We start from the raw sequence: 24810 nt of genomic DNA, 5'->3' as shown, positions 1-24810 counted from the left end.
GAAGAGGACCTCTCTCTCTCTCTTACTGTCTACCACCTGCATCAGGGCCTCGAATGCTGCATTGGAAAATCTCGGAGCTTGCTCTCTGACATGCTGCTACATCTTCACACTTCCCTCGGTCAGACACTCTTCCACAATGATGTCCAGTACCTGCTGGAGCTGGAATACACCTTCCCTTTAAGAGGTGCAGTTTGGCCTTCAGTAGTGCAGGGTATCTTTAAGTGGTTCCAGTCTCATGTGAACTTGGGTTCCCTACTGAGGTGTGCAGTCACTCAACAGCACATTTAGTGCTGGACTGAATGCCACTAACATGTAAATTAGCAGGCAGCATGAAGTTTGTGCGCTGCCTGCGTTACTTTGAAAGAGCACAGGTTAATTGTGCATCATGACCCCATGCCTGTTTTGGGGGCTCTAACAATTTTCTGGCCCATATAGTCTCACAATACAGAATGAGGCCACTCAGCCCTTCATGCCTGTGCTGACTCTTTGAAAGAGCTGATTAATTTAGTGTAGGCACCCTACTGAGCTCAGCAAAGCAGCTAAATTTAAGGTTGGAATTTAATAGGTCCCCCTGAGATGGGCTGGGAGGCGGGGCACATAGATTTGAGATGGGAAGCGGGAGGGGGAGGGCCCGTCCCCTTCCCATCCTACTGAAATTAAGTGGGAGGTAGCTAGGCCAAAGGTGGCCTTCTCACCCAGAGACCAATTGAGGCTATTAAGTGGCCAATCAGCAGGAATTAAACTAGCCTCCGCCACACAGTGAGGTCACCCAGTAAAATGAGGTAACCTCCTGGCAGGCTTGGTGAGGGAGGGCCCTCCTCCGTCGGCAATCTGTGACCCAGGAGGTCTCCTAGCAGCAAAGGCCACCTCTCCGGTAACACCCCACCTCTCCTCATCATTGCCCTTAGAAAAACCAGAAGGCAGATGGCCTCTGGACTCGTCATAATAAAAACTGTGATGACAAAATGTTTTAAAAGGGCGTCTAATCATTTCTTTCCAATGATCTGTCAACATCCAATAGTTGTGAACAACTGAAGAAAACATGAGGCAAAAGCAAACCATTTTATTTCAGCATCAACTACAATAGGTCACTGTTTTTTTTTTAATTGCAGCCTCCAACATACAGGTTAAGGCTAAAGAAAGGCACTGTACATAAACAAAAAAATCAAAACTTTGGTATTAATTTCACACATTTTCCTCAAACTTTGAGCACTCCTTGCAGTAAAACTTCATTCCCCTACATACATCACTACACTTCAAAAATTAATCACTGATATCTGGAGTTTAAGTCTGGAAAGGAAGCAGTAATCGTAGAAGTGTACAAAAGACAGTTAAGAGAATGGAAACAATGAATCCAGAATACTATTTTAATTAAAATTACAAGTGGGATAAGGGCACACCAGTCTAAACTGGTTTTAAAACAAAGGGGTAAATTTAAGAAATTGTTTACAAACTGTTCAAAATATATGAAGTAGGCATCAGATACAGTAGCAAAGTAACAAGTCATTCACGAAACAGTTAAACGCTATAATGGGGGTGGAGGGAGAAGTGTTCATCATATGCCTAGATGAATCAAGATGTTGTAATTAGTTTTGGAATAAAGTGATATTAAACCAAATATTAATAAAATTAAGATCAGATTATCCTATTATATTGCATAAATGGACAGAACAAAAAAGGACTTTATTTTAAAATATCTAGACAAGTGGCTTTTCAAACTTCTGTATTAGAGATCACTCCTTCTCCTTCACTACCATAGGCCCTTCAGCTTAAAGAACTTGACAATGTGATTTGCAACCTGACCCTCTCTAGTAAGACTTTTTTTTTAAAATTTCTATTCATCTGTTGGATTAATCGATTAAACAATTAATAAAATTACTGTAGTTTTATCATATGCATTGAATTTCATTCTACCCCATCTTTCTCAACTGCCATTAAACTCCACTCTAGTGGGTATCCTGTAGAACCCTAGACATCAGTTAAGATAGTCAAAAGGTTCTGTTGACATCACTTTGAAAACCACTTATGTAAACATTACCCAATTGATCTGATCTGATCAGCATTGCAATACCTGCACGCTGAGGCATTGTGTTTAAGGAGAGGAGAGCCTTCCAAAAAACAAAATGTTGCGCGTTTTGTTGTGCTTGATGAAGAACAAGAATGGGTGATCAGCCACAAAGTCAGGTGTCATCATTGCACATCGCAATAGAAAAATAGCTGCCGTGGCAGCAGCAGCTTCTGTGCCTTCTTCATTAACTTCTATAAAGGATTTGTGAACAACTTGTGACAAAACCAGATCATTTTTCTCAGTCATTCCAGAGAAATTAGCTTGCAAATCACTAAAAGCATCTCCCATCCCCATAAGGGTGAGGGTTGATTTAAGGTCATATTTCTCCTCCAGCTTGAATTTGGGAAGGACAACATTAACCTCCATATTATCCATCTTGTCTGGGTTGGTCCAATCCATCAAATTATCGAAGGTGAGTTCATTTTGAAGCTAAGAATAAAAATGAACTGTTAGCCATATTTTATCAACCCTGTATAGAGAGCATTTAAAATAGAACAGCACTTCCAAGTAATACAGAATCTGAGTTACTCCATTTCTGTAATTGTTGCCAGTTATCTGTAACCTTATTAGTTATGATTTAGTCAGCCCATAAAATAGATGGTAAGCTGGGAAACTAGAACGACTCACATGGCAATAAAACTAGGCTACTGATCTACAGTTTCCATCATGGCAGCATTTTAGATTTCCATTGCTACCTTCATGCTTTAATGGCATTACACAACTGTGTACATTGGGACAGTGGGATCACAGGATCATTGGAAGTAGGCCGTTTAAGAGATGTTTACCCTATCCTGCCAAATGAGGTGGAAGTATGTCTTTTAAAGCAGAGTTCACTAATTTCATAGGAACATATGGAGGTTAAAAGGAAAGTTAAAGCAATTCTGTATTACTATGACAATGGAATGGGCACTCAGACAGTATTTTGTCTCTTTGGACAAGTAATATCTTAAACTACTGAAAAGCCAATTTATTGCTGTATACTCAATTAAGTAAACAGCACATTGTGCTCAGAAATGTGGTTACTGAAATCTCAAATAACTGGATGCACTTCTTGGTTTATTTTTAAAGGCTTAATTTTTGGAAACAAAAAAAAAAAAATTAAATATTCACAGGCTTACAACGCTACCAAAGTCCATTAGGTCACCATAAACCAGACTTACTCCAACCCTGGAGTGTAAAAACTGAACAATAAAACCCATCAATCCAGGCACTGATGTGCTATTTGCAAGTGTGTTTTTCTTCGTGACTGGTGTTCTGTTTGAACTTATTTTTGTACAGGACTATATAAAAAGGTGCCATTCTTAGCAATATTTGGGATTGATTCATCCATCAAGGGCTTCAAATATGCAAATTCATGTAAATATTTATTTAAATTTGTTGACTCGTGAGGCTGCATTTAAGCAGCCTGTGAAGATAAAGTTTGAACACTTGGCCCTAAAAAAGTAAGCTCTATTGAATCAAAGCTCAATTTCATGTAACATACGTTCACTCCCCAGTGAAGAAGCATGCTAATGTTGGTTAAAGACCTGGCAGACTGGCTAATGACATCAGCAACTGTACAAGACGAACTGGAGCAGATGATTCAACCACTAAGTCTGTGCCACATTCTATTAGATCATGGCTGATCTATACCCCAACTCTATTTAGCAGCCTTTTCTCCAAAGAAATTAAGATTGCAGTCTTGAAATTTTTTTTAAACTGACTCAGGAGCTGCAGCCTTTCTCAGTTTCAAACTTCCATTACCATTTGCATGAACAAAGTGCTTTCTTCCCAAATGGCCTCGGTCTAATTTAAAAAGGAATATGCCTCCTTGCTCTAGCAGTACAGGGTGTTTCTAGCTTTGGTTGCAGCACAAATATCAAGAGGGTATAGGATTACTACTAGTTACAGGTAGGATAGTGGGGCATTACACCTATTCCTACCATTTACCTATAGATAGTTATTATGTTATGGTGGTTATGAGGGGAATCAGAGTGTTACCAGTTTTACTATTAGATATCAATGCAATTTCAGAATTACTATATTGGTGGAATCAGTTCTATCCAACCCTAGTTCTTGCACCCACCCCCCACATTCCACCCCCCCCACCCCCTGACCTTGCTAGCCCACCTCTGGTATTTCCTCTTCCCTGCCCTCTATTTCCCTTCTCCACAGGGGACCTATTAGTTCTGGTTACTGCTGCATGGGCAAAGGTACACAACTAAGAGGATCCAACTTTTTAAAAAAAAAGGTAAATGCTGTAACAGTTAGCCATCACATGGTCAAACCTCCAAGCAGAGCGGACAACCCTAGTACATATGGACACCCAAATTCCATTGTTCCTCCACAACTCCTAATCTATTCAAGAAATAAGCAGACTCCTCTTTCTCTGATCCAAACTGCACACTCAACAGCATGCCATAGTTTCTCGCCCACTTATTGGGCTGAATTTTACTGGCCCCTCGATGCCGCAGGTCATGGCAACCGGTAAAATTCTGTGGGGAGAGGCCAGCCTCGATCCGCAATGTCGAGAAGGGCCCGCCACAAATTACCGGCGCGGGGGACCTCTGTGCGGCCCCCCACCACCAGTCGCAAAGCGGCGGCACCCCAATTACCGTATGTAAAACGATACTTACCTCTGTAGATTATGGAGTCCACCGCCTCCCCATGGACACTTCCAGATTTTTTTGTTGACTGGGCAGCAGTCACGTGCTGTCCCATTCATGATCAGAAAAGCTGGCGGGTCATCGGAGGCAGAAGGTTCCACTACAGAAGGTCATATATTCAGGGGTCTCACTCTGCATTCTATAAAAGGAAGTGAGGGGGCGGGGGGGATGGTTATTCAGGGGTCTCACTCTGGATACTGGAAGGGAGGAGGAAGGGGGTCTGGGATTATTGGAGAGAAAGCTCTGTAGGCATGAAGGGAGCTACTATGTACCGTCCCTCCGTGAACAGTGTACATTCTGCGTTTGTTTGTGTGGGTGTGTGATAGAGCAATTGCACTCTAGTCACTGTGTGTGGGGAGGGTGCCAGAAAGGGCAACAGCATTAAGGTTATATGGATGGTGGGGGCAACTGATGCAGCTGGTAGGATCTTGATGTGGTCATATTGTGCCACTCAGTGTTGGCCAAGATGGGCAATGCCATAGAGCATGGGTACCTGACCCGAACCCGACATGCACTGGATTCGGATCGCTCTTCCGGGTCACACACTGAGCCAGGATGTCAAGGCGGGAGACACTCTGCACTAGTCTGCAGTGAGCGAATCCATCCAAGGTAGAGCACAACCTCTTTAATAAAGAGGATTATATTCCGGTGGGTGGGTCAGGTCAGGCACGGGAAAAAAGAAACTGGGTCGTGTCGGGCTTGGGGCGGGGTTTCATTTGCAGACCCAAGGCGGTCTTTACAATGCCATGCATAGTTGATCCATGAAAGCACCTGATGTACCCATCAACATTGATCCCTGCCCTGTTAGGAACCTTTGAAATAATGATGGGTTCAACTTCACCTGGAAATGGGTGTGGCTCATCCTACATTGTGAGATCCACTTCTGGAGCCAAAATCAACAGGTAGATGCAGTCTACATGCAGGCTCCCAGTCGGGAGCAGCAGCCCCCAAGGAGAGCTCGCCATTACCGTCGCCGTGCATCAACAGGCCCCACATAGCATGTCATTGGATGTCAGAGCACCAGTGTACAGAGGGTGGTGACACATCTCTGTGCCCTGTTCAAAGATGACCTGCAGCCCATGGGCTTTGGTGGACATCCTATGCCTGCGGTCCTTCGTGGTAACGGTTCTCAAGCTAGACACCCATGCAGCTTTTCAGGTGCCCATCGGAGGACTTTGTGGGGTCACAGTCAGTAGTGCACCGCTGCATCAGTGAGGTCACCAATTTCCTGCACCAGAGGGCCAGTGAGTATGTCCGCTTCGGGATTGACTCAGCCAGGCCCAGAGGGCCATCGGTTTCAGCATCATTGCTGGAGAACCATAGGTTTTAATCTTCATAGACTGCACCCATGTGGCCATCAGGCCTCCCACCAGGCTACCACCTACAGACAGCACCATTAAAGGAATCCTCTCAATCTAGTTGAAGCTGGTATGTGATCACTGCGGATGCTTCATGTAAATCTGTGCCTGCATCTCAGGCAGCTGCCATGACGCCCATGCCCTGCGCCAGTCCCATCTGCCACCACTGTTCACTGAACTGGCTGGCTTCTTGGAGACAAGGGCTATCCCTTGCAGCCTTGGCTCCCGACACCAGTGAGACCCTATCACTGCTGCAGAGGAGATACAATGCCAGCCATTATTGAGCAGGTGATCAGCATGCTGAAAGAGCGCTTCCAATGCCTCGATGGCTAGGGTGAAGCCCTGGACTACAGGCCAAAAAGGCCAGCTCCTTTCTTTGCTGCTCACTGTGCTCTGCACAATTACGCACCCAATATGGGCCAGGCCTGGCATGATGAGGACAGTCAACAGGATTTCTCCTCAGACTATGAGGACACTGAAGATCTACAACATGAAAGATGCATGGGAGGGCAGATGGCACCCAGGCTCTGCACGCAGGGCTAGCAGTGAGCTAGGGATGTATGGAAGTGGCTCATCATACAAAAGGTAGGAGGTTGAGTCGTGGGAAAAAATAAAAGAAAGGCTATCTGCTCCATGGGAACCGACATGAGCTCTGCAAGCCACACATTACCCTCGCTCACCTGCTGTGAGCCAGTCCACATCTGCAGCATCCCTGTTTAAACCATTAGAGGCAGCAGCTGACTGAGCCAATGTCCATGTCACTGCATCCATGAAGATGCTCATGAGTAACGGTGGCATGGCAATGCTGTCATTGCATATGTTGGCTCTCCTGAAGGGGCAATGGTGCAAAGGGATGTGACATTGTCGCTACATGCTGGCACACATTATTCACAAAAAAGGACACACATGTTGAAGAACATTTAGTGAAAGACGTATTTACATTGCTGTGACACCCGTGCATTCCCATTTGTGTCAGTGTGTTCTCTGTAAATGCTTGAGAGTGCCCCTTCTCAGTGCAACCCCTGCACTAGCAGCCTGACTGGAGGGAGGCTGCTGATTCGACTGCCCTTTGGCTGTGGATGACTTTGGCACTCGTACCTTATACACGAGGCCTAGAGGGCCCCGGCTGATTGGGGGCGGGGGGGGGGAAATGCTTGGTCATCCCCTTCCGGCATTGGACTCTTTGACGCCAGATGGCCCCACGGCGACTCACCTCCTCTGCCATCTCCAGCCAGACTGCCTTGTTCAGGCGGGAGGACCTCTTTCCGTCGCTGGTGAAAAAGGACCTCCTGCCTTGCCTGCACACAGTCTGGAGGAGAGCGAGCAGGGAGGCTTTGCTCAACTGTGGGGTCACCCTAGAGTACCCCCCCTGCCATCCTCGACTTTTGGTGTGGTTCTTTAAATGCAAAAGGTGACTCCACCGTGTAACTGCTCTAACTTCTGGCAGCAAGGTTTGTCTTGCACATGTTTGAAAACCAATGCAGGACTAGTGAGGAAATCTGTGCTGTTGTCATGGTTTTTCAATTATTACACATCGACACTTGTTAATTTACACTTTGCTTCTGCAGCAGCTGATCATAATGTAATATTTCTAGTTGGCAATGCAGCTAGAATAGAACATAGAACAGTACAGGCCCTTCAGCCCACAATGTTGTGCTGAACCTTTAACCTACTCTAGGATCAAACTACCTACATATCCTTCATACTACTATCATCCATGTGAACATATTTTCCTGTTTAACAAAGACTGTTTAGTTGCAGTTACATGTATTTTCATGTAACAGTTGGCAGAGAAATGAACAGATTCCAAATTCATATTAATCTGCAGCTTTTCACAGTCAGATGATTAGAAGCCCAGAGTATGTAAATATTCTTCAATTATGGTTTTATTTCTGTTGTGTATTTGCCTTTTATGGTACATTTAAGTCTCACGTCCTGGAATGTGCAAAATTAAGATTATTCACCCAGGTGAAGCACGCCTACAAGAAGCAATGTAACACTTGAGTGGAAGAGGATCAAAACTTCACAAGACACTGGGACACAGCAGGGTAAGGATGTGGCAGCAAAGCAGAAAGTGCTGGGGAAACTCAGCAGGTCAGGCAGCATCTGTGGAGAGAGAAGCAGAGTTAACGTTTCAGGTCTGAACTTGATCAGAGACCTGAAACGTTAACTCTGCTTCTCTCCCCACAGATGCTGCCTGACCTGCCGAGTTTCCCCAGCACTTTGCTTTGCTGCCAGATTGACAGCCACCCCACTCCAACAGTGAAGCAAGTATTTCTTTGACAGCTGTCAGGAAGCAGATGCTGGGGCATTTTAAAATAGGACCCCAGCACCTGCTGCACAGCTGTCAAAAGGTTCCTCACTGCAGCGGATGTGCTGCTTCTCCCGACGTAATATTGGGAGGGCAGGGGGGGGGGGGGGGGGGGTGGTTGGCTTGGTGCAGTGATGCTAATGAGACCCCACACATAATATCGCTGGAGCTCAGCAGCCACCGCTGAATGCGGGCATTCTGCGGAGTTTGAAGGCACCACCGCGAAGCACAGTGCCAGAATAAAATTCAGCCCATTATGTCTATACCCCTTTGTAACCTCCAGCTCCCATCTACGCAGCTCCTTAAGCCTCTTACTTGGTATCAACTACAAACTTGGATAGACAACTCCATTCCTTCATCCAAGTCAAATCTCAGCAGATCCCTGGGAACCACTATTTCCTCCCACTGAAGGTAATTTATGGAATACAGTCAAAGACTAAACACAATAAATTCAAGTACCACATTTGCAACAGATCACTGACTAGGACAGAGATGTTATTAGCAGTGTTACATCATCCCCATTCACCTATCCGAAACTATTCAATAGATGAAAAAAGGTTTAAGGTTTAGTGTTTGACTCTGTTACTAGCCCAGTAATAATCAGAGTAAATTTTACTTGGAAAAAGGTGTTAATCTTCAAATCAAGGTGTAGGGCAGGAGTAACTTCGCACTGGAAGATGTTGACATATGAATACCGGTCAGTGTTGGACTAGCTAGCACATTCTCATGCTCCAGAAAAAATTGACTTGGAGGTCTCTGCATCTTTTTAAAAATTGGAGCACACACTCCATTTGTAATACAGACTTTTACCACACAGGAGATATTTTATATTCAATAATTATTTCCCAAAACCTTTACACTTGCCAAAAAAGATCTAAATGTTGCCTCCATTTCTCCAGATGTTTTGATAGAAGGGTAGAGAACCAATTGTTGGCTGGTCAAAAGGCCACACAGGAGAGCATTCTGTGTCAACCTGCACTAGCTAGCCGACAGCAATGCAAACCCATTTAAAAACGCAAAACCACTGAGCAAGTCACCCAAGTGATAACACGTGGATTTGAACGCAAGCATATTATTGGCTGAATTTTATGGACTTGGTGGGGGGTCCCGACGCCAGGCCTAAGGTGAGGAGAACCCTGCCTTGGCCCTTTGGAGACACCCCCAGCTCCATTTAAATGGCGCCCAGGCAATTAACTGCCTAGTGCCATGCTGCCTGCCCCTGGGATTCCACCTCCCAGGAGGTGCCAGCCAAAGGGTCAGCAGCTCAGTAATAATCAGCAGCACCACCAGGAGCAGTGGCCACTGCCAGTACAACAAAGTCATAGGAGCCCCGAATCCCAAGTAAGTGTGGCAGGGTTCTGGGGCCAGTCTGGCAGGGGGTGGAGGTGGGTGGCCATTGAAGGTAGGGGGAGCATTTGTGGAGGGGCAGCCTTTGCAGTTGGGGACCCTCCATGGGCCACAGATTGTCCATGAATCACCCCCACCCACCCTGAGCCCCCAGGGAGGGCATCCTTTACTGAGCAACCTCCCCACATGGCAGAGGCCCCCTGCCACAGAATGCCAGCAGGAAGAGGCCCTTAACTTTTTTTTTTTTTTAGAATATTACAGCGCAGTACAGGCCCTTCGGCCCTCGATGTTGCGCCGATCAACTGACCTACACTATTCCATTTACATCCATATGTCTATCCAATGACCACTTAAATGCCCTTAAAGTTGGCGAGTCTACTACTGTTGCAGGCAGGGCGTTCCACACCCCTACTACTCTCTGCGTAAAGAAACTACCTCTGACATCTGTCCTATATCTTTCACCCCTCAACTTAAAGCTATGTCCCCTCGTGTTTGCCATCCTCATCCGAGGAAAAAGACTCACTATCCACCCTATCTAACCCTCTGATTATCTTGTATGTCTCTATTAAGTCACCTCTCCTCCTCCTTCTCTCTAACGAAAACAACCCCAAGTCCCTCAGCCTTTCCTCGTAAGACCTTCCTTCCATACCAGGCAACATCCTAGTAAATCTCCTCTGCACCCTTTCCAAAGCTTCGACATCCTTCCTATAATGCGGTGACCAGAACTGCACGCAATACTCCAGGTGCGGCCTCACCAGAGTTTTGTACAGCTGCATCATGACCCCGTGGCTCTGAAACTCGATCCCCCTACTAATAAAGGCTAACACACCATATGCCTTCTTAACAGCCCTATTAACCTGGGTAGCAACTTTCAGGGATTTATGTACCTGGATACCAAGATCTCTCTGCTCATCTACACTACCAAGAATCTTCCCATTAGCCCAGTACTCTGCATTGCTGTTACTCCTTCCAAAGTGAATCACCTCACACTTCTCCGCATTAAACTCCATTTGCCATCTCTCAGCCCAGCTCTGCAGCCTATCTATGTCCCTCTGTACCCTACAACACCCTTCGACACTATCCACAACTCCACCGACCTTCGTGTCATCTGCAAATTTACTAACCCACCCTTCTACACCCTCATCCAGGTCGTTTATAAAAATGACAAACAGCAGTGGCCCCAAAACAGAACCTTGCGGTACACCACTAGTAACTAAACTCCAGGATGAACATTTGCCATCAACCACCACCCTCTGTCTTCTTTCAGCTAGCCAATTTCTGATCCAAAGCTCTAAATCACCTTCAACCCCATACTTCCGTATTTTCTGCAATAGCCTACTGTGGGGAACCTTATCAAACGCCTTACTGAAATCCATATACACCACATCCACGGCTTTACCCTCATCCACCTGTTTGGTCACCTTCTCGAAAAACTCAATAACTGCCATTAATTGACCACTTCAAGGTCTCAAATTGGCCTCTGGGTGGAAAGGCTGTCTTCAGCCTTTCCCACCTTGGACAAAAGTCACCTGGCAATGGGCACTCCATCTGCTGCCTTCTGTCGATATTTTATTGGACCCCCCACCCCAAAACCCATAAATTCTGGCCCAATCTGCAATATCAAAAAAAAAAAAATCGGTTCAAGCAAGACACAAATAACTAACAGATTGTAAACCATTCTAATAGATTATCTGGCTGAATTTTACTGCCATTTAGTTAGAAGTTTGGAGTTAATTATGTGGATTCATTTCTTGGGCAAGGGGAACTGAATGTCTTTTTCCCCTCAACTGTTTTTTCCTTTGACTAACTGGAGGTAATGTTTCAGGTTAAAAGCTTCCAACTTACTTTTTCCAGCCCGCTGGAGTCGTCTTTCATATCTGGCAACAGGATGATCATACTCAGCTCACTCTGAACATAGGGGAGCTCAAGTACCCTGGTTGCAACTTCATGAATGTAAGTCATATTAAACTTGGCTTTTTGACGCATCATTTGCACTGGTTTAGTTTCATTCTGCAAGTAAAGAGAGCCTATTAACAAAGCTGGAGAGCACCATCTACCCAAGCATACACAAAATAATTTCAAGTGGAGGAGATTTAGCATTACAAAATAAAGCTTCCTTTCACCGACAAAAAAAAAATCTTCTCAGCTACCCTTAGCATTTTATCACTTCTCAATGTTAGTGGTTGTAAAGGGTAGCCACGACCAATGCTCCCACTAAAGCGGTGTAGCAATCAGAAATGTGCAACACAGGGAACAGACAGTGCACAACACTCCCTTTAAGATGTATGGAGACGTGGCCATGTGCCACTCAAAGCCTTCAAGCCAACCACAGAGAAAAGTTAAAGGGAACATTGCCCATAATATTAGATGAAATTATTGACAAAATTCAGCCAATGTAAACCTCAGGAATGTAATGGACTAAATTCCATGTGCATTTTATAGCCAACTAGATATACATTTATCACATATTGGGGTTTATATGATCAAGGAAACATAGAAGAAAGACTGATGCCATTTTTCAGGTTTCCTGTAATTCTGTTCTGAAGGATGCCTACATGACTATTTACTTTCCTGTATGACCTGGCAATCACTTTTCTCTGTTTGTCCTGTGTTTATTTCCCCCCCCCACCCCGTAGTTAAATCTCATTAGTTAAGGAGATATATTGCTGGTTGCCCTGTCCACACAGGTCCCAAACACCAGTTTCTCCTCACTATCTGAGTATCAGCAACTTTGTGGGCAATTGTTTTTCTGCTGCTGAAGGCTGCAGGGGCAAGTTTACTAATGGCAGACACTAAGATGCCCAGCAAATTCAGGCCCCTACAAGTTAGTAGATATCTTGAAGATCAAGTTTTAATCTTTTTGAAATGTAGTAACGAAGAGTTGGAAATCCCAAATTAGTAAACATAGAACAGGAGTGGCCAACCATTCAGCCCCTTGAGTCTACTGCGCCATTCAATGAGACCACGGGCTACTCTGTATCCTAACACCATCCACCCTGTCTCCATATCCATTACTGCCCTCAACTAGAAAAAGTTGAATAATCTCAGATTTTAAAATTGATTGCAGTAGATGCTAGCCTAGCTCACTTTGTAGGAGGGACTTCCACCACCTTTTGCACGAAGAAGTGTTTCTTAACTTCTCTGAGTAACCAGACTCTGATTTTAAGGTTAAGTCCCCATGTCCTGGACTCTGCCCGTGCCCTCTCCACCACCCCCCACCCCCTCCAATTCGACCAGCAGGAAGAGTTTCCTCTATCTAACCTTTCAAATTCTAAACAGCAATCAAATCACCTTTAAACCTTTTATATTCCAGGGAATACAAGTCTATAAAAGGACTTGCATTTATATAGCGCCTTTCAGGATGTCCCAAAAACACTTTACAAGCAAGGAAGTACTTTTGAAGTGTAGTCACTGTTGTAATGTAGCCTAGTTCATGTAACCTTTGTAACCTGGTAATAATCTGGTGAATCTGCACTGCACTCCTTCAAAAGATCAATCTTTTTTTTTATAAAGTGATTTGCCCAGAGTGCCTCAGACATGGTCTAACCAGGGCTTTGTATAGCAGTAACAAAAACACCCTCCCCTCTATATTCTAGCCCACTAGATACAACCGCCAATATTCCATAAGCCTTAGATTTTTTTTTTGTACTTGTCATTACATTTTAGGGACCCATGTACATGGACTCTTAAATCATTTTGTTCCTCTACTGTTCCTAGCCTGTCACCATTTACAAAGTACTAGGTTTTATCTTTTCTTTTGGTCCAAAATGATTGACCTCACACTTACTTGCATTGAAATCCATCTGCCACAGTTTTGCCTACTTAATCTATCAATGTCTCTTTGCAATTTTATGCTCCCTACTTACTGTACAGCCAATTGTTATGTCATCAGCAAAATTGGACATAGGGCTCTCTTTGGTGCTATCCAAGTTATTAAAATCAATATATAGGGAATAATTGGCACTACTGCACAGGTCCTTGGGAGACACTACTGGTAAATTCTTTCCAATTTGAATATGTACCCATTACGCCAGATTTTGCAGTAGAAATAAAATGGTGGTGAAGTCAATAGTGTTCAGTTATTAAAGTATTAAAGTGTAAATTAGAGGGCAACTTCTGATAACTGCACATGTACAGTTAAACACAGCAACCTGGAAGTTGCTGTCAGAGATACCCTGCTCCTCCAAAAGCCACACAATACTGGTATCTCACCATCTGACTCACCATTCAAATACATTGAATGGAGTGATGTTGCTGCACTCAACTCAAGATACAAACTAACCTCAACAGAAAAAAGTTAGGGCTTGTCAATTTCAGTGCAAATACCCTTTTTATGATGTGGGAAGTACTGCTAAACAACCCCTCTGGCACTGAAAATTGACTTGACAAGTGTAGAGTCTCAATCCTTCAGATTTTAATTGTTGGAGGAGATTTAATATTTTTGTCTTGCATCTCTATCAAATCTTACTTTCTCTTCATTTTGGGTGCTTTCTGTACCCGATTTGACATTGAATTCACTATTATGATACTCCCTGGTTCAGATTCTGCACCGCTCATCAACAATGATAAACTGATTGCCGTTTTGAATGCCCCAAAAAAAAAAAAAAAAATTTCCCCTGACTGCTCGCAGTAGAGTTGAGGAGATTAATAATTCCTGGAGACTCCAGGGCAATTCTGGATGGTTAGTAATCTTACTTACTACCCAGTAACTGCTGGCAGTAAAAGAACATTTCAGAGAAAAAGAGGCTGTGGGCCAGACTGCAGCCAATCCAGTCATTAGAGGCCAAAAGGTGAGTCAGCAGTCTGAAGGGAAGATTTATGGAATGGCTGTTTTCCTTAAAAAAAAATAGTTCTGTAAACACGTTCAACAATTTTTACAGCATCACGTTTATGTTAAAAAAATTAATCTTTGTGAACTAGGCCTTGGAAACCAATGGGATCTATATTGTCTTCCTTATTCCACTTTCAGGAAGAGGGACAGGGCAACTGCAAAATAGGCAGCCTCGAGTCCATACTCACTACCCAAAAGAGATTACAAAAACTAATCAGCAATGCTCAAAAACACTACTTCAATCACAACAAGCAACAACTGGAGTTGTGACAGCTACAGACCAGCACATACAGGAGACCACGAGTTCTCCAAGATCTAAGCTTACTGCCAAATGATTCTAGTCATTACAATCCCTTCTGGAAAAAAAAAAAATCAACTCTGGTCAGTCGGAAACACTTAGCAATTTCCAAAGCTCCCACTGGCGATCATTCTTAAAGATCACATGGCAAGTAACCCAGGTTTTAGACATTCTTTAAATGAAGGCGAGGAAGCAATCCCCACCAAAACAGCCTTTTCCATGGGCCGGGTTCATGCCCTTTGTGGGCCTTCTCCCCTTCACTTGCGTTCCTCTTGCTGGAGGACAGATAACCTCAAATGGAACAAAAGCAAAAAATATTGCAGATGCTGGAAATCTGAAATAAACAACTCTGGAAATACTCAGCAGGTCTGGCAGCATCTGTGGAGAGAGAAGCAGAGTTAACATTTCAGGTCAGTGATCCTTCCCATTCTAATGGAGGGTCATTGACCTGAAACGTTAACTCTGCTTCTCTCGTCACAGATGCTGCCGGACCTGCTGAGTAACCTTAATGGACAAGTGTTTAAACTTGCGGGCTCTGTCCCTGAAGAAACACTAATCTCAGATGTGGTTCAAACTGCTTTTAGATACAAAATGGCTGCCTTGAACCCTTGAGCTGCAGCCCCGGATTTTCTTGCCTCTTCTCCAGAAGCGGACAGCCTAATAAAAACTACCACTTGCCATCCCAACACCAATCAAGCCTTTAAATGTAGTAAAGCAACCCAAGGTGCTTCTCAGATGATGTATAACAAACAAAATTCGACACCAAGCTACATTAGGATACTAGGACAAGGGGATCAAAAGCTTGGACTAAAGAGCTATATTTTAAAGGAACATCTTTGAAAGGAGGTTGGAGCCTAGGCAATGGTGGAGCAATAAAAATTGAGGATGCACAAGAGGCCAGAATTAGAGAAACAGAGAGATCTCGAAGGTTGTAGAGTTTAGAGATAGGGAAGGGAAAGGCTGAAGCCATGGAGCAACTTGAAAACAAGGATGAGAATTTTAAAACAGGAGCCAATGCAGGTAAACAAGCACAGGGGTGCTGGGCGAACACACTTGCTGCGAGTTAGGATACAGGTAGCAAAGTTTTAGATTAGCTCACATTTACAGACACCACTATTAAGACCTGGACCTCACTTTAAATACATGTAACAAAATTACAATGAGGAAAATTAGACTAGTTCTCGGCTGAACAGTTGTAAAACACTGCCAGCGGCTAAACCGATGGATTTAAAACTAGTCCTGGATTTGACGGACGAGCATCAAAATTTAAAAAAAATAATTTTGTAAAGGCCACTTTCTCATTTGATCCCATTAAAAAAATATATTGAGGTCAACCACTATGTCAGTATCACAGCATGAAATAAAGTCATTGTGCTGCATTTATGAAACCAGCAGAGTTAAGAAAAGCTGTGAAAGGTTGTGCGTCAAACTTTGCGCCTTGAAATTTACTACTTCAAAATGGTTGCTATATAAATGCAAGCTTGCATCATAATGACAAACTCTCGCTACATCTTTATGGGGCATTAAAGTGCTCTGTGGTAGGGAGTTGGAATTTGTAACCCTTTCTCTCACTAAAACAAACAGGCACTTCAGGACGATGAATGGGTCACATATTCCATGCATTTACCCAGCTGAGGACACATGCAAATACCTAAATTTATGCCAAAAAGGACAGGAATTTAATTTGGGTACTCAGCAGAAGAATCTTCTGCTAGACTTGCATGGAGTCTTTGTTGATAGGTCATCATTGACAGTGTTTCTCCCACATTACCTGATTTATTCTGAATTGTCCACCTTTGGTATTTTGTTCTTCAAATTTCCTGTCCCAGTTTCCTTTAAAATAAATGGCATTCACAAGGACAAGCTTTGTGAGGTTGTCAACAGTTCCTTCAGCTAGTAAGTTCTTGATCTTGCCTGGAAGGAAAAAAAAAAGACCCACTTGCGTTAACAGGTCAAGGATCAATAAAAAAAAGGAAAACAGAACCAATGAATGGCAAAGGCCATAGAAAATCATGAACTGGAAGTATTGGTCAGGTGACAGCACACAGTTGGTGGAACTTTATGGAGGTGATGAGGGTCTCAGCTGCCAGCTGGAGAGCCAACGAGAGACCCCCGTTGTCTCCTCTGGAATGGCACATAATACTGACAGGCCTATCAGGCAGTTGAGAAGTCACCGGCAGGCCTTCCCTGGGATCAGGTCCTCGAGGGTCGGAAGCCCAGCCCACCGAGCTGCCAGCCAGAGGCCAGCAGTGCCACTGGGGAGGAGGTGGTGGCTGCTGCCAGAATGACACCCACTGGAGGCCCAGGATCACAGAGCAGCTCAGGCCAGAGGGGAGTGATGACGGGAGGGGTTGCACAGGGAGGGAGCGCCCAGAAGACCACCCACACACCTATTCCCAAAGCCAGGTCCCGAGTGCCTTTGAATGAGGGACATCTCAGAGACCACAAACAACCCCGCACAGGTTTCCATGTTGGGCCTGGTGCCATGCAGGGAGCACATTACTGGGTTAATACTCACGGTGGCAGGAAGAGGCCCTTATTTGGGCATTAATTGCCCCTCAAGTGCCTCAAAAATCGGGGTGGGAAGGCCGTCCATGGGCCTTATAATCGAGGTGGAGGCGAGAAGGTGGCAGGGTCCCCACTCGCCGTCCTGCCCGATTAAATGCCATCCCTACCTTCAAACTCGCCACGGGGTGGGAAAAGATATCATAAAATACCGCCTTGTGTGTGGCACTTCATGACTTGAAGTTATGGGGTGTTCCCGAGGGGGCCGTTTACAGATTCATGCTTTACAATAGTGGCTGGAACTACATTTCAAAAAATGGGACTAGAAGTTTTAGAAGGCAGAAATGACTAGTTAGTGCAACACCTACAGCACCAATAATGGTCACTTTTGATAAGAATCAGTCACTCTCAAAGTACATAAAATATAGAAAAGAGTATTAATGAAAGAAATTATTCAACAGCACTTACCTTCAGTCTGTGTTTCTGTCCAGGAGTTGATCTGTTGTCGTGCTTCTTCTGCTGCATTGACAAAATCAACGGCAGCTAGCTCTGCCTGATAGTATTTCAGAGTAGACCCAAGGAAATTCTGAAAGATCACAGGCAAGACATCAAAAAGGTAATAACTCTCCTTTTTCTAATTTTGACCATTTGAATATTAATTTCACAACTGGAATGGGGAGACAGTGTTTTTTTTTTTTTTGAGGGGTAGGGCAAGGACGAGATGGACAAATACATTTCCACCCCCTCTCCCTGTGGATTTACAGCAAGTAACATAGCCTTTTATGTAATGCTCAAGTCTGAGGGCTATGACTTGCCTAGCTTCTCCAAGTGCCCACCGACTCAACACAAGGCCAACTGAATGCTGATTGTACCCACACACCAAGGGCTGGATTTTGTTCCCAGCCTGATGTCGGGTTCCATGGCGGTGAGGGAGGGCCAGAGAATCGGAGTGGCAGTCATGGAACCAGAGACCGGGGTTGCCGGGCCCGATATTCCTGCGGGCAGGATCGGCCGACATTGGCCTTCCTGCCCAGAGGCCAATCGGAATCTCTTAAGTGGCCTGTTGACTGACGGAAATCACATCTGTTAAATGGAGACCTATTAATTTCATTATATGGAACACTGCTTGAGAATTTTATTTTAGCCAGACACTGCAAATGACTTTTAAAAAAAAAACTGAACAGCAAAATTGTCGACTGTGGTTCCAAGCAAAGAGACGGTCGCATGACCTGCCTGCTGGGTAAAGCCAAGGTTATTCGTATTGTGACCGAAAGGCTGCGACTAGACCGGCTGGTCGCTCTCTCTCCCCTCAGTGGCAGCTTCTAAACTTCAAGGCTGCATAACTTTACAGCTGACCACAAGACAGGCAGACAATACCTCCCTTTGACCTTCTGGTACCAGAGAAGCAAGCCTGGAATTGTGCACGTGGCCCCAGCGAAGACTCCAAGACTTTAACTTCAATTAAGGACATTAAGGACAGTATGTGTGTTCCATTGATTACCAATTCTACTTCAACCTCCCCATTCTATTTTCCCCTCTATCTATTTGTATGTGTGTATGCCTCTCGTATGCATGGGAGTGTGGATGCGTCGCATATTTTAGTAATTTTAAAACCAGGTTAGAGTGATGAGGTTATTAAACTTACATCATTCTTATTTAAACTCAAGAAAACCTGTCTGATTGGTTCATTCGCTGGTCTGTGTAATTCAGCTCAATTATACCTGGCACACTGGTGGAGCTCTACCACAAACAGTTCAAAGCTTACTGAAAGAAAGTTGTAGGTCTTCTCCCCATAGAGGCGATTGGCTAGCTTCAACAGATAGTTTGCGTTAGGCTTGTTGATCGCAGCTTGCAGTTTCTGAAATTCAGAATGAAGGTCTTGAACTTTATCAAAAGCAAGCACCTAAAAAGGAGAAAGGAAAGATAAAAAGCTTAAAAGTCATCAATAAAAACGAATCCAATTTTTGATTTAGAACTCCAGTTCGAAACTGGGCTGGGGGTGGTGGTGAACCATACCAACTATTTTTGGGAACTGCACAAAGATGGTCATGGAATTGGCATTGGTTGATTTCTGGTTTAACGTACAGTTTCTATATCATTGCTTTTCTACAATACGTTCACTTTTCTGCAGTGGGCTTCTTCAATGCAAAGCAGTCTGAAAAATAAAGTTTGATTACCAATGTACCTACTGCTAGAGTTCTAGTGTATGTTCTAGAGCAGATTTTCCTAAACTGGAGGCACAAAGTTATCAGGCAAAGTCCAAGAGGAGGATCGAATTTCTTAACTCAGAAAATTACCTGGATTGTTTTAGTTTGGGCAGTCTGGATGCCAAGAGAGATTGGAGTCATGTCAAGGACTTCATTGAGGTAGGCCAATGGTCAGAGGCTGTTCAGAAATACTTCCCTGCCTGGATGATACGTTTCACACATTATTAAGATCAAGCAAATTTTTTGTTTTTGAGATGGTGCATCTTGTGAACTTATGCCAGAGGAGAGTTGCTAACAGTGTACAGTCAATTACAGCCTAGGGAATTCAGTTCCATGGTGGGCTACTGGACACCAACAAAAATGGTGTCTGGACTCGGCTAGCTCATTTCCCTCAGTTGGGTCCTGACAGGTTTCCTGTGCTTATAAGTCATTTCTGTCTTTTTGAATCATACATCCCTGGGACACAGACACTGGTTTTCCAGAACTATTTACGTAATTTAAACAGAAGCTAGAAAAACGCACAAAAGCAAGAAAAGCTGACAGTTTAATAAGGGTGAGGCAACAGGTTTATGGTAAATGCCGTTGGGCTGAATTTTTGAGTCCTGCTAGGGAATGGACAGGGCCCAAAAATACCAGCGCCAGCCTGCGTGCCGGTTTCCTCTTGCCATTCCTGGTTCTGGCTACTTTTGCGGAGTTGGGTTTGGGGGCTGGCAGGGCTGCCCACTCCCATGCGGCGGGTAGCCGATTAGACTAGTTAAGAACCTAATTAAACCCACTTAAAAAGGCAGACTGGGATTTTCTAGTTGGCCTCTTGGGGTGGGGGGGGGGGGGGGGGGGGGGGGGGGAGTGGGAGGAGGAGTGCGGGAATGACATCGGTCAACGCTCCAGGCAGGCCTAGAGGCGGCCCCCCCCTGCCTGGGGCAAGAGCACAGCCACAGGCTGCCCTGTAGAGGGGCTCCCAGACACCACCACAAGTGGTGCACCTCCATGCTGAAGCACCCTCTGCTTACATGCCTGCCGTTATAGCCTGCTGCTCCTCTCAAGCTGAAAGGCCTCTGATTGGCTCTGCAGCCTTGAGAGCCCATCCCAACATCCTTAATTGGCATGGAGGCAGGTTATCTGTCCAATGAAGGGGGAGACTCTGAATAATCTCTGAGTGAATATTTCCCCCCCTCCCAACCAACCCTCCAGTGAGTTCAACACCTGGAAACAGTCCCAATTTCTATTTCCCACCCCCGGAAGGAAAATCCAGCAAATCCAGACATCAGCCACTGGCAGTGCAAATGCTGTAGAACTTTACACTGATGATATATTTGGATCCTGCTTAAATTTTTAAATGAGACTTAAAACTGTGCTTTTTGTAAATGGTATATGGTTGAACCAAATTTTGATCCAATTAGAAAAAGGTCAGTCTGCAATTATAAACAGAGGAAGAAAGTTATAATTTTTCTGTTAAACCTTTCCTAGTACATGTAGTCTTTGGCATAAGTGTGCATCTGTGGAATTTTGTTAATCTGCATCCACCTCAAGGTTAAGTAATGACCTGAGCAAATGTCTGTCTGATTCAAAAGATTGAACGAGTCTGCTTTAATGCCATGGTTGCTAACAAGTGGCAGTGCAAGACAACAAAAAAAAAGCAACTATTTTTTTTTTTTTATAAATTGAAACTTGGCTAAAAGTCTGGATTATTTAAAAAACTCAAGTCTGCTCAGATAGTTTCTGCAGGTTTTAAGGCTGCCAATACCTGGCACATTTTACTACAGTGAGTCTAAAAACTTAGTTTTCATGCTTTTAAAGTCCAGTGGAAAGGTAGGTGAATAAACAGCAAAATCTTTGTAATATTACTTAGTGATATGGGGACAAATTTAATATATTTTGGCCATTATTGCAGCATTATGAAATCTATTCTGGTTAAAAATGATCATTCACAGGTCTTTCAGCATAGATTTAGAATAAGATTGTGCATACGCCATATCCTTGTATTTTCTGGAGGATACTTGGCATATTTTTATTTTTAAATTTGACTGTTTTCCCTTCAAGTATTCATTTCTAGTACGCAATGTAGGACTAAAAGCTAGCACAGGCACAACAGGCTGAATAGCCTCCTTCTGCACTTTCATTTTATGATGCTATGATTCTACGAAGAGGACGCTAATTATAATTAGCGACAGACAATGCCTGCAATATGCATTTCTTTTCCCCATTGGTGACACTTTAGCAGCCCCAACTCAGCTCTCTCCAAACTTCAAGCAATTGTGTTCCAGTTTACTGATATTTTCAATACTTCAGTAAAAAGGAAGTTATTTGCCTTTTACTAGTAATGCTGCACAGCATAAAATGTTTCTTGAAGCATTCACTGAACTCTGCCATTGAGAAATAAACAAGTCAATCTCCCATTACTGCTTCAAAATGACTTGCATTTATACAGTAAGAGTAAAATACTGCAGATGCTGGCACTCTGAAATGAGAACAGGAAGAGTGCCAGAAATAGTCAGCAGGTCTGGCAGCATCTGTGTCGAGAGAAACACAGTTAGCATTTCAGGTCTGTGACCCTTCATCAGAACTGACAAAGGTGAAAGGTTGGTGGGGGGGGGGGGGGGGAAAAGAAGAACAAGAGGGAAGGTCTGTGACAGGATGGAAGGGGTCAGCAATTAAAATGACAGATGTCACGGAACAGAATGCAAATGAAGTGCTAAATAGTTGTAATAAAAGACAAAGCATTAGTACAGAGGAACTGTTAATGGCAGGATAAACAGCTCTGGCCGAAAACAAAAACAAACAATGAGAAACAAGTTTAAGACCATTAGGTGGTAAAAAAAAAAATACATAAAAATAATGGGGCTCATGGTCTGAAATTATTGAACTCAATGTTGAGTCCAGAAGGCAGTAGAGTGCCTAATCAGGAGATGAGGTGCTGTTCCTTGCGCTCGCGTTGAACTTCAGTGGAACGCTGCAGCAGGCCAAGGGCAGAAATGTGGGCATGTGAGCAGGGTGCTGAATTAAAATGGCAAACAACCAGACGCTTGGGGTCATGCCTGTGGACAAGCAGGGGTTTTCTGCAAAGCGGTGACCCAATCTGCGTTTGGTCTCCCCAAATGATCACATTTATATGGTAATTTTAATGGCAAAGCAAACAAGGCGTTTCAGAAGGTTGCAAAGCAGACAGAAATTGCCATCAAGCCGAAGGAGGAGACATGAAGACAGGTTACCAAACGCTTGGACAAAGAGGTAGGTTTTAAGCAGAATCTTAAAAAAAAAGGGACAAGAAAGAGATGGAGAGATTTGGGAAGGAAATTAGATTTTAGGGATGAGATAGCTGAAGACAGATGCCAAGTGCGGGGTGAAGGGAGTCAGGGACACACAAGCGTCCAGAAGTGGAGGATTGTTTTTAATGGGATGTGAGCGCCGCTGGCTAGGCCCTTGAACGGAGTGGCTTGCTAGGCATTCCAGAAGGCAGTTAAGAGACAACCACATTTCTGCGGGTCTGGAGTCACATGTAGGCCAGACCAAGTAAAGACAGCAGATTTCCTTCCCTAAAAAGGGAATTAGTCAGCTAGATGGGTTTTTACAACAAGGATAGTTTCATGGCCACCATTAGACTAACTTTTTAATTCCATCTGCCGTGGTGGGATTGAGACACAAGCCCCCAGAGCATTAGGTGGGCTCTGGGTTACTAGTCCAGTGACATTACCACTATGCCATCGCCTCCCCAAGGTTTGGAATGCAGGATTCGGAGAGTCGTAGGGGCTGGAGGAGGATGAGAATTTTATGCTTCAAAGCATTGGTGGACTGAGAGCCAATGTAGTTCAGCGAGTGCAGGGGCACTGGGTCAGCAAGATGAGAGAGCGTTAAGAATACAAAGCAGCAGAGTTTTGGATGATCAAGTTTACAGAGGATGCTGGAAGGTGGGAAGCCAGCCAGGATAGCACTGGAATAGTCGAGTCCGGATGTAACAAAAGTACAGGGTTGAATTTTTACTGGCCCCTCGACACCACGGGGTCGCAGCGTGAGGGGCCGGTAAAAAGCAGTGGGGAGAGGCCCGCCACATCAAGAAGGACCTGCCACATATTACCAGTGGCGGGGGACCTCGGTGCGACCCCCCGCCACCTGGCCCTTCATCTTAACATTCAAATTGACAATAAAGAGATGTAAATAAACCTATCTGCAGGCAGCCATCCCATGCAGATTTTACAGCCGCCATTCGTACTCTGCACACCTTCGAAACTCTGTACAGTGTTATGTGGCGAGAACCTGGTTGAGGGGAGGGGTGGGGTGGGAGGAGGAATAGAATTTTCAGGGTGGGGGGGGTGGTGGAGGAGCGGGGTAAACAAACAAACTTTACTAGCTAACGGGAAGGGATTGAGGGTCAAAAGGGAACAAATGTTTTTGGGTGGGGGGGGGGGGGGGGGGAGAAAAAAAAAAAAGAGGGAAGTTCAGAATACTCTTATAAAAAAAGGTTCATTATGGGGGAAAAGAGTGCAATTTAATGTATAATCTACCCATGGGGGGGTGAAAGAGAGAAGTGATTTATGTTTGAAAAATGACATTTTGTTACATCCCGGAGATCAGGACCTTTAACATTTTTAAAAATGCTACTGAAGGGCTTAAAGCACTTTAAAAATGGCACCGTTGCTGGGGACACAGCAGCCAGCCCCTTGTGTCAAATTGGGGGAGGCTACTCCACCCCCTCTATTTAAATGAGCCCCTACGCGCAATAGCGCAGGGTCTCAGGGACAACGCACCCGCATGGGATGCTCACCACCGCGAAGTGCGGCACACTCGTAAAATTCAGCCCATAATGTAAAGCAGGGTGGAAATGAGCAATATTACAGAGGAAGTTGGCCTTCTTTGTGATAAAAACCACAGAGTCAGAAAGTCAGCTCAGGGTCAAATAGGAAACTGAGGTTACAAACAGTCTTGTTCAGCCAGGAGACGGTAACCAGGGAGGGGGATGGTATCAGTGGCAAGGAAACATCTCCCACAATTCTACTGCTCTGTAGAGGGGGTGGGGGGGGGGGTGTGGGTGTGGGTTTCCCCCAGTACCTTCAAATATTCTATTGAGTCCTTCAGGTCCCCATGATGTTTATACATAGTAAATACAAAAATAGCCCTCCTTTAGAAACTGGTTACCTCAACACCTACTGTATTAGTCAGTGCTCGGCACCCTTCTGAAAGGCTTCTCTTTTGACCCAATTGGATTTCATTTTGAAAGAAAAAGGCTTGCATTTATATAGCACCTT

General features: G+C 44.4%; 1 protein-coding gene across 5 annotated transcripts in view; it reads right to left on the bottom strand.

The window, feature by feature from the left end:
* Positions 1–1041: 1041 nt before the first annotated feature.
* LOC137382806 (leukocyte elastase inhibitor-like) overlaps positions 1042–24810 on the bottom strand; it is a 43794-nt gene continuing 20025 nt past the window's right edge. For all 5 annotated transcript variants that reach the window (XM_068055242.1, XM_068055262.1, XM_068055252.1 and 2 more), the window contains exons 3-7: positions 19129–19266; positions 17832–17949; positions 16630–16772; positions 11575–11739; positions 1042–2497 (exon numbers count right to left, since the gene is read on the bottom strand). In XM_068055242.1, the coding sequence (XP_067911343.1) occupies positions 2093–2497; positions 11575–11739; positions 16630–16772; positions 17832–17949; positions 19129–19266 (969 nt within the window). In that variant the 3' untranslated portion in view covers positions 1042–2092. The remainder of the gene's footprint in view (positions 2498–11574; positions 11740–16629; positions 16773–17831; positions 17950–19128; positions 19267–24810) is intronic.

This window comes from Heterodontus francisci, chromosome 2 (genome assembly GCF_036365525.1).
Source record: "Heterodontus francisci isolate sHetFra1 chromosome 2, sHetFra1.hap1, whole genome shotgun sequence".
NCBI lineage: Eukaryota > Metazoa > Chordata > Chondrichthyes > Heterodontiformes > Heterodontidae > Heterodontus > Heterodontus francisci.
This window is presented reverse-complemented; position numbering and strand designations above follow the sequence as displayed.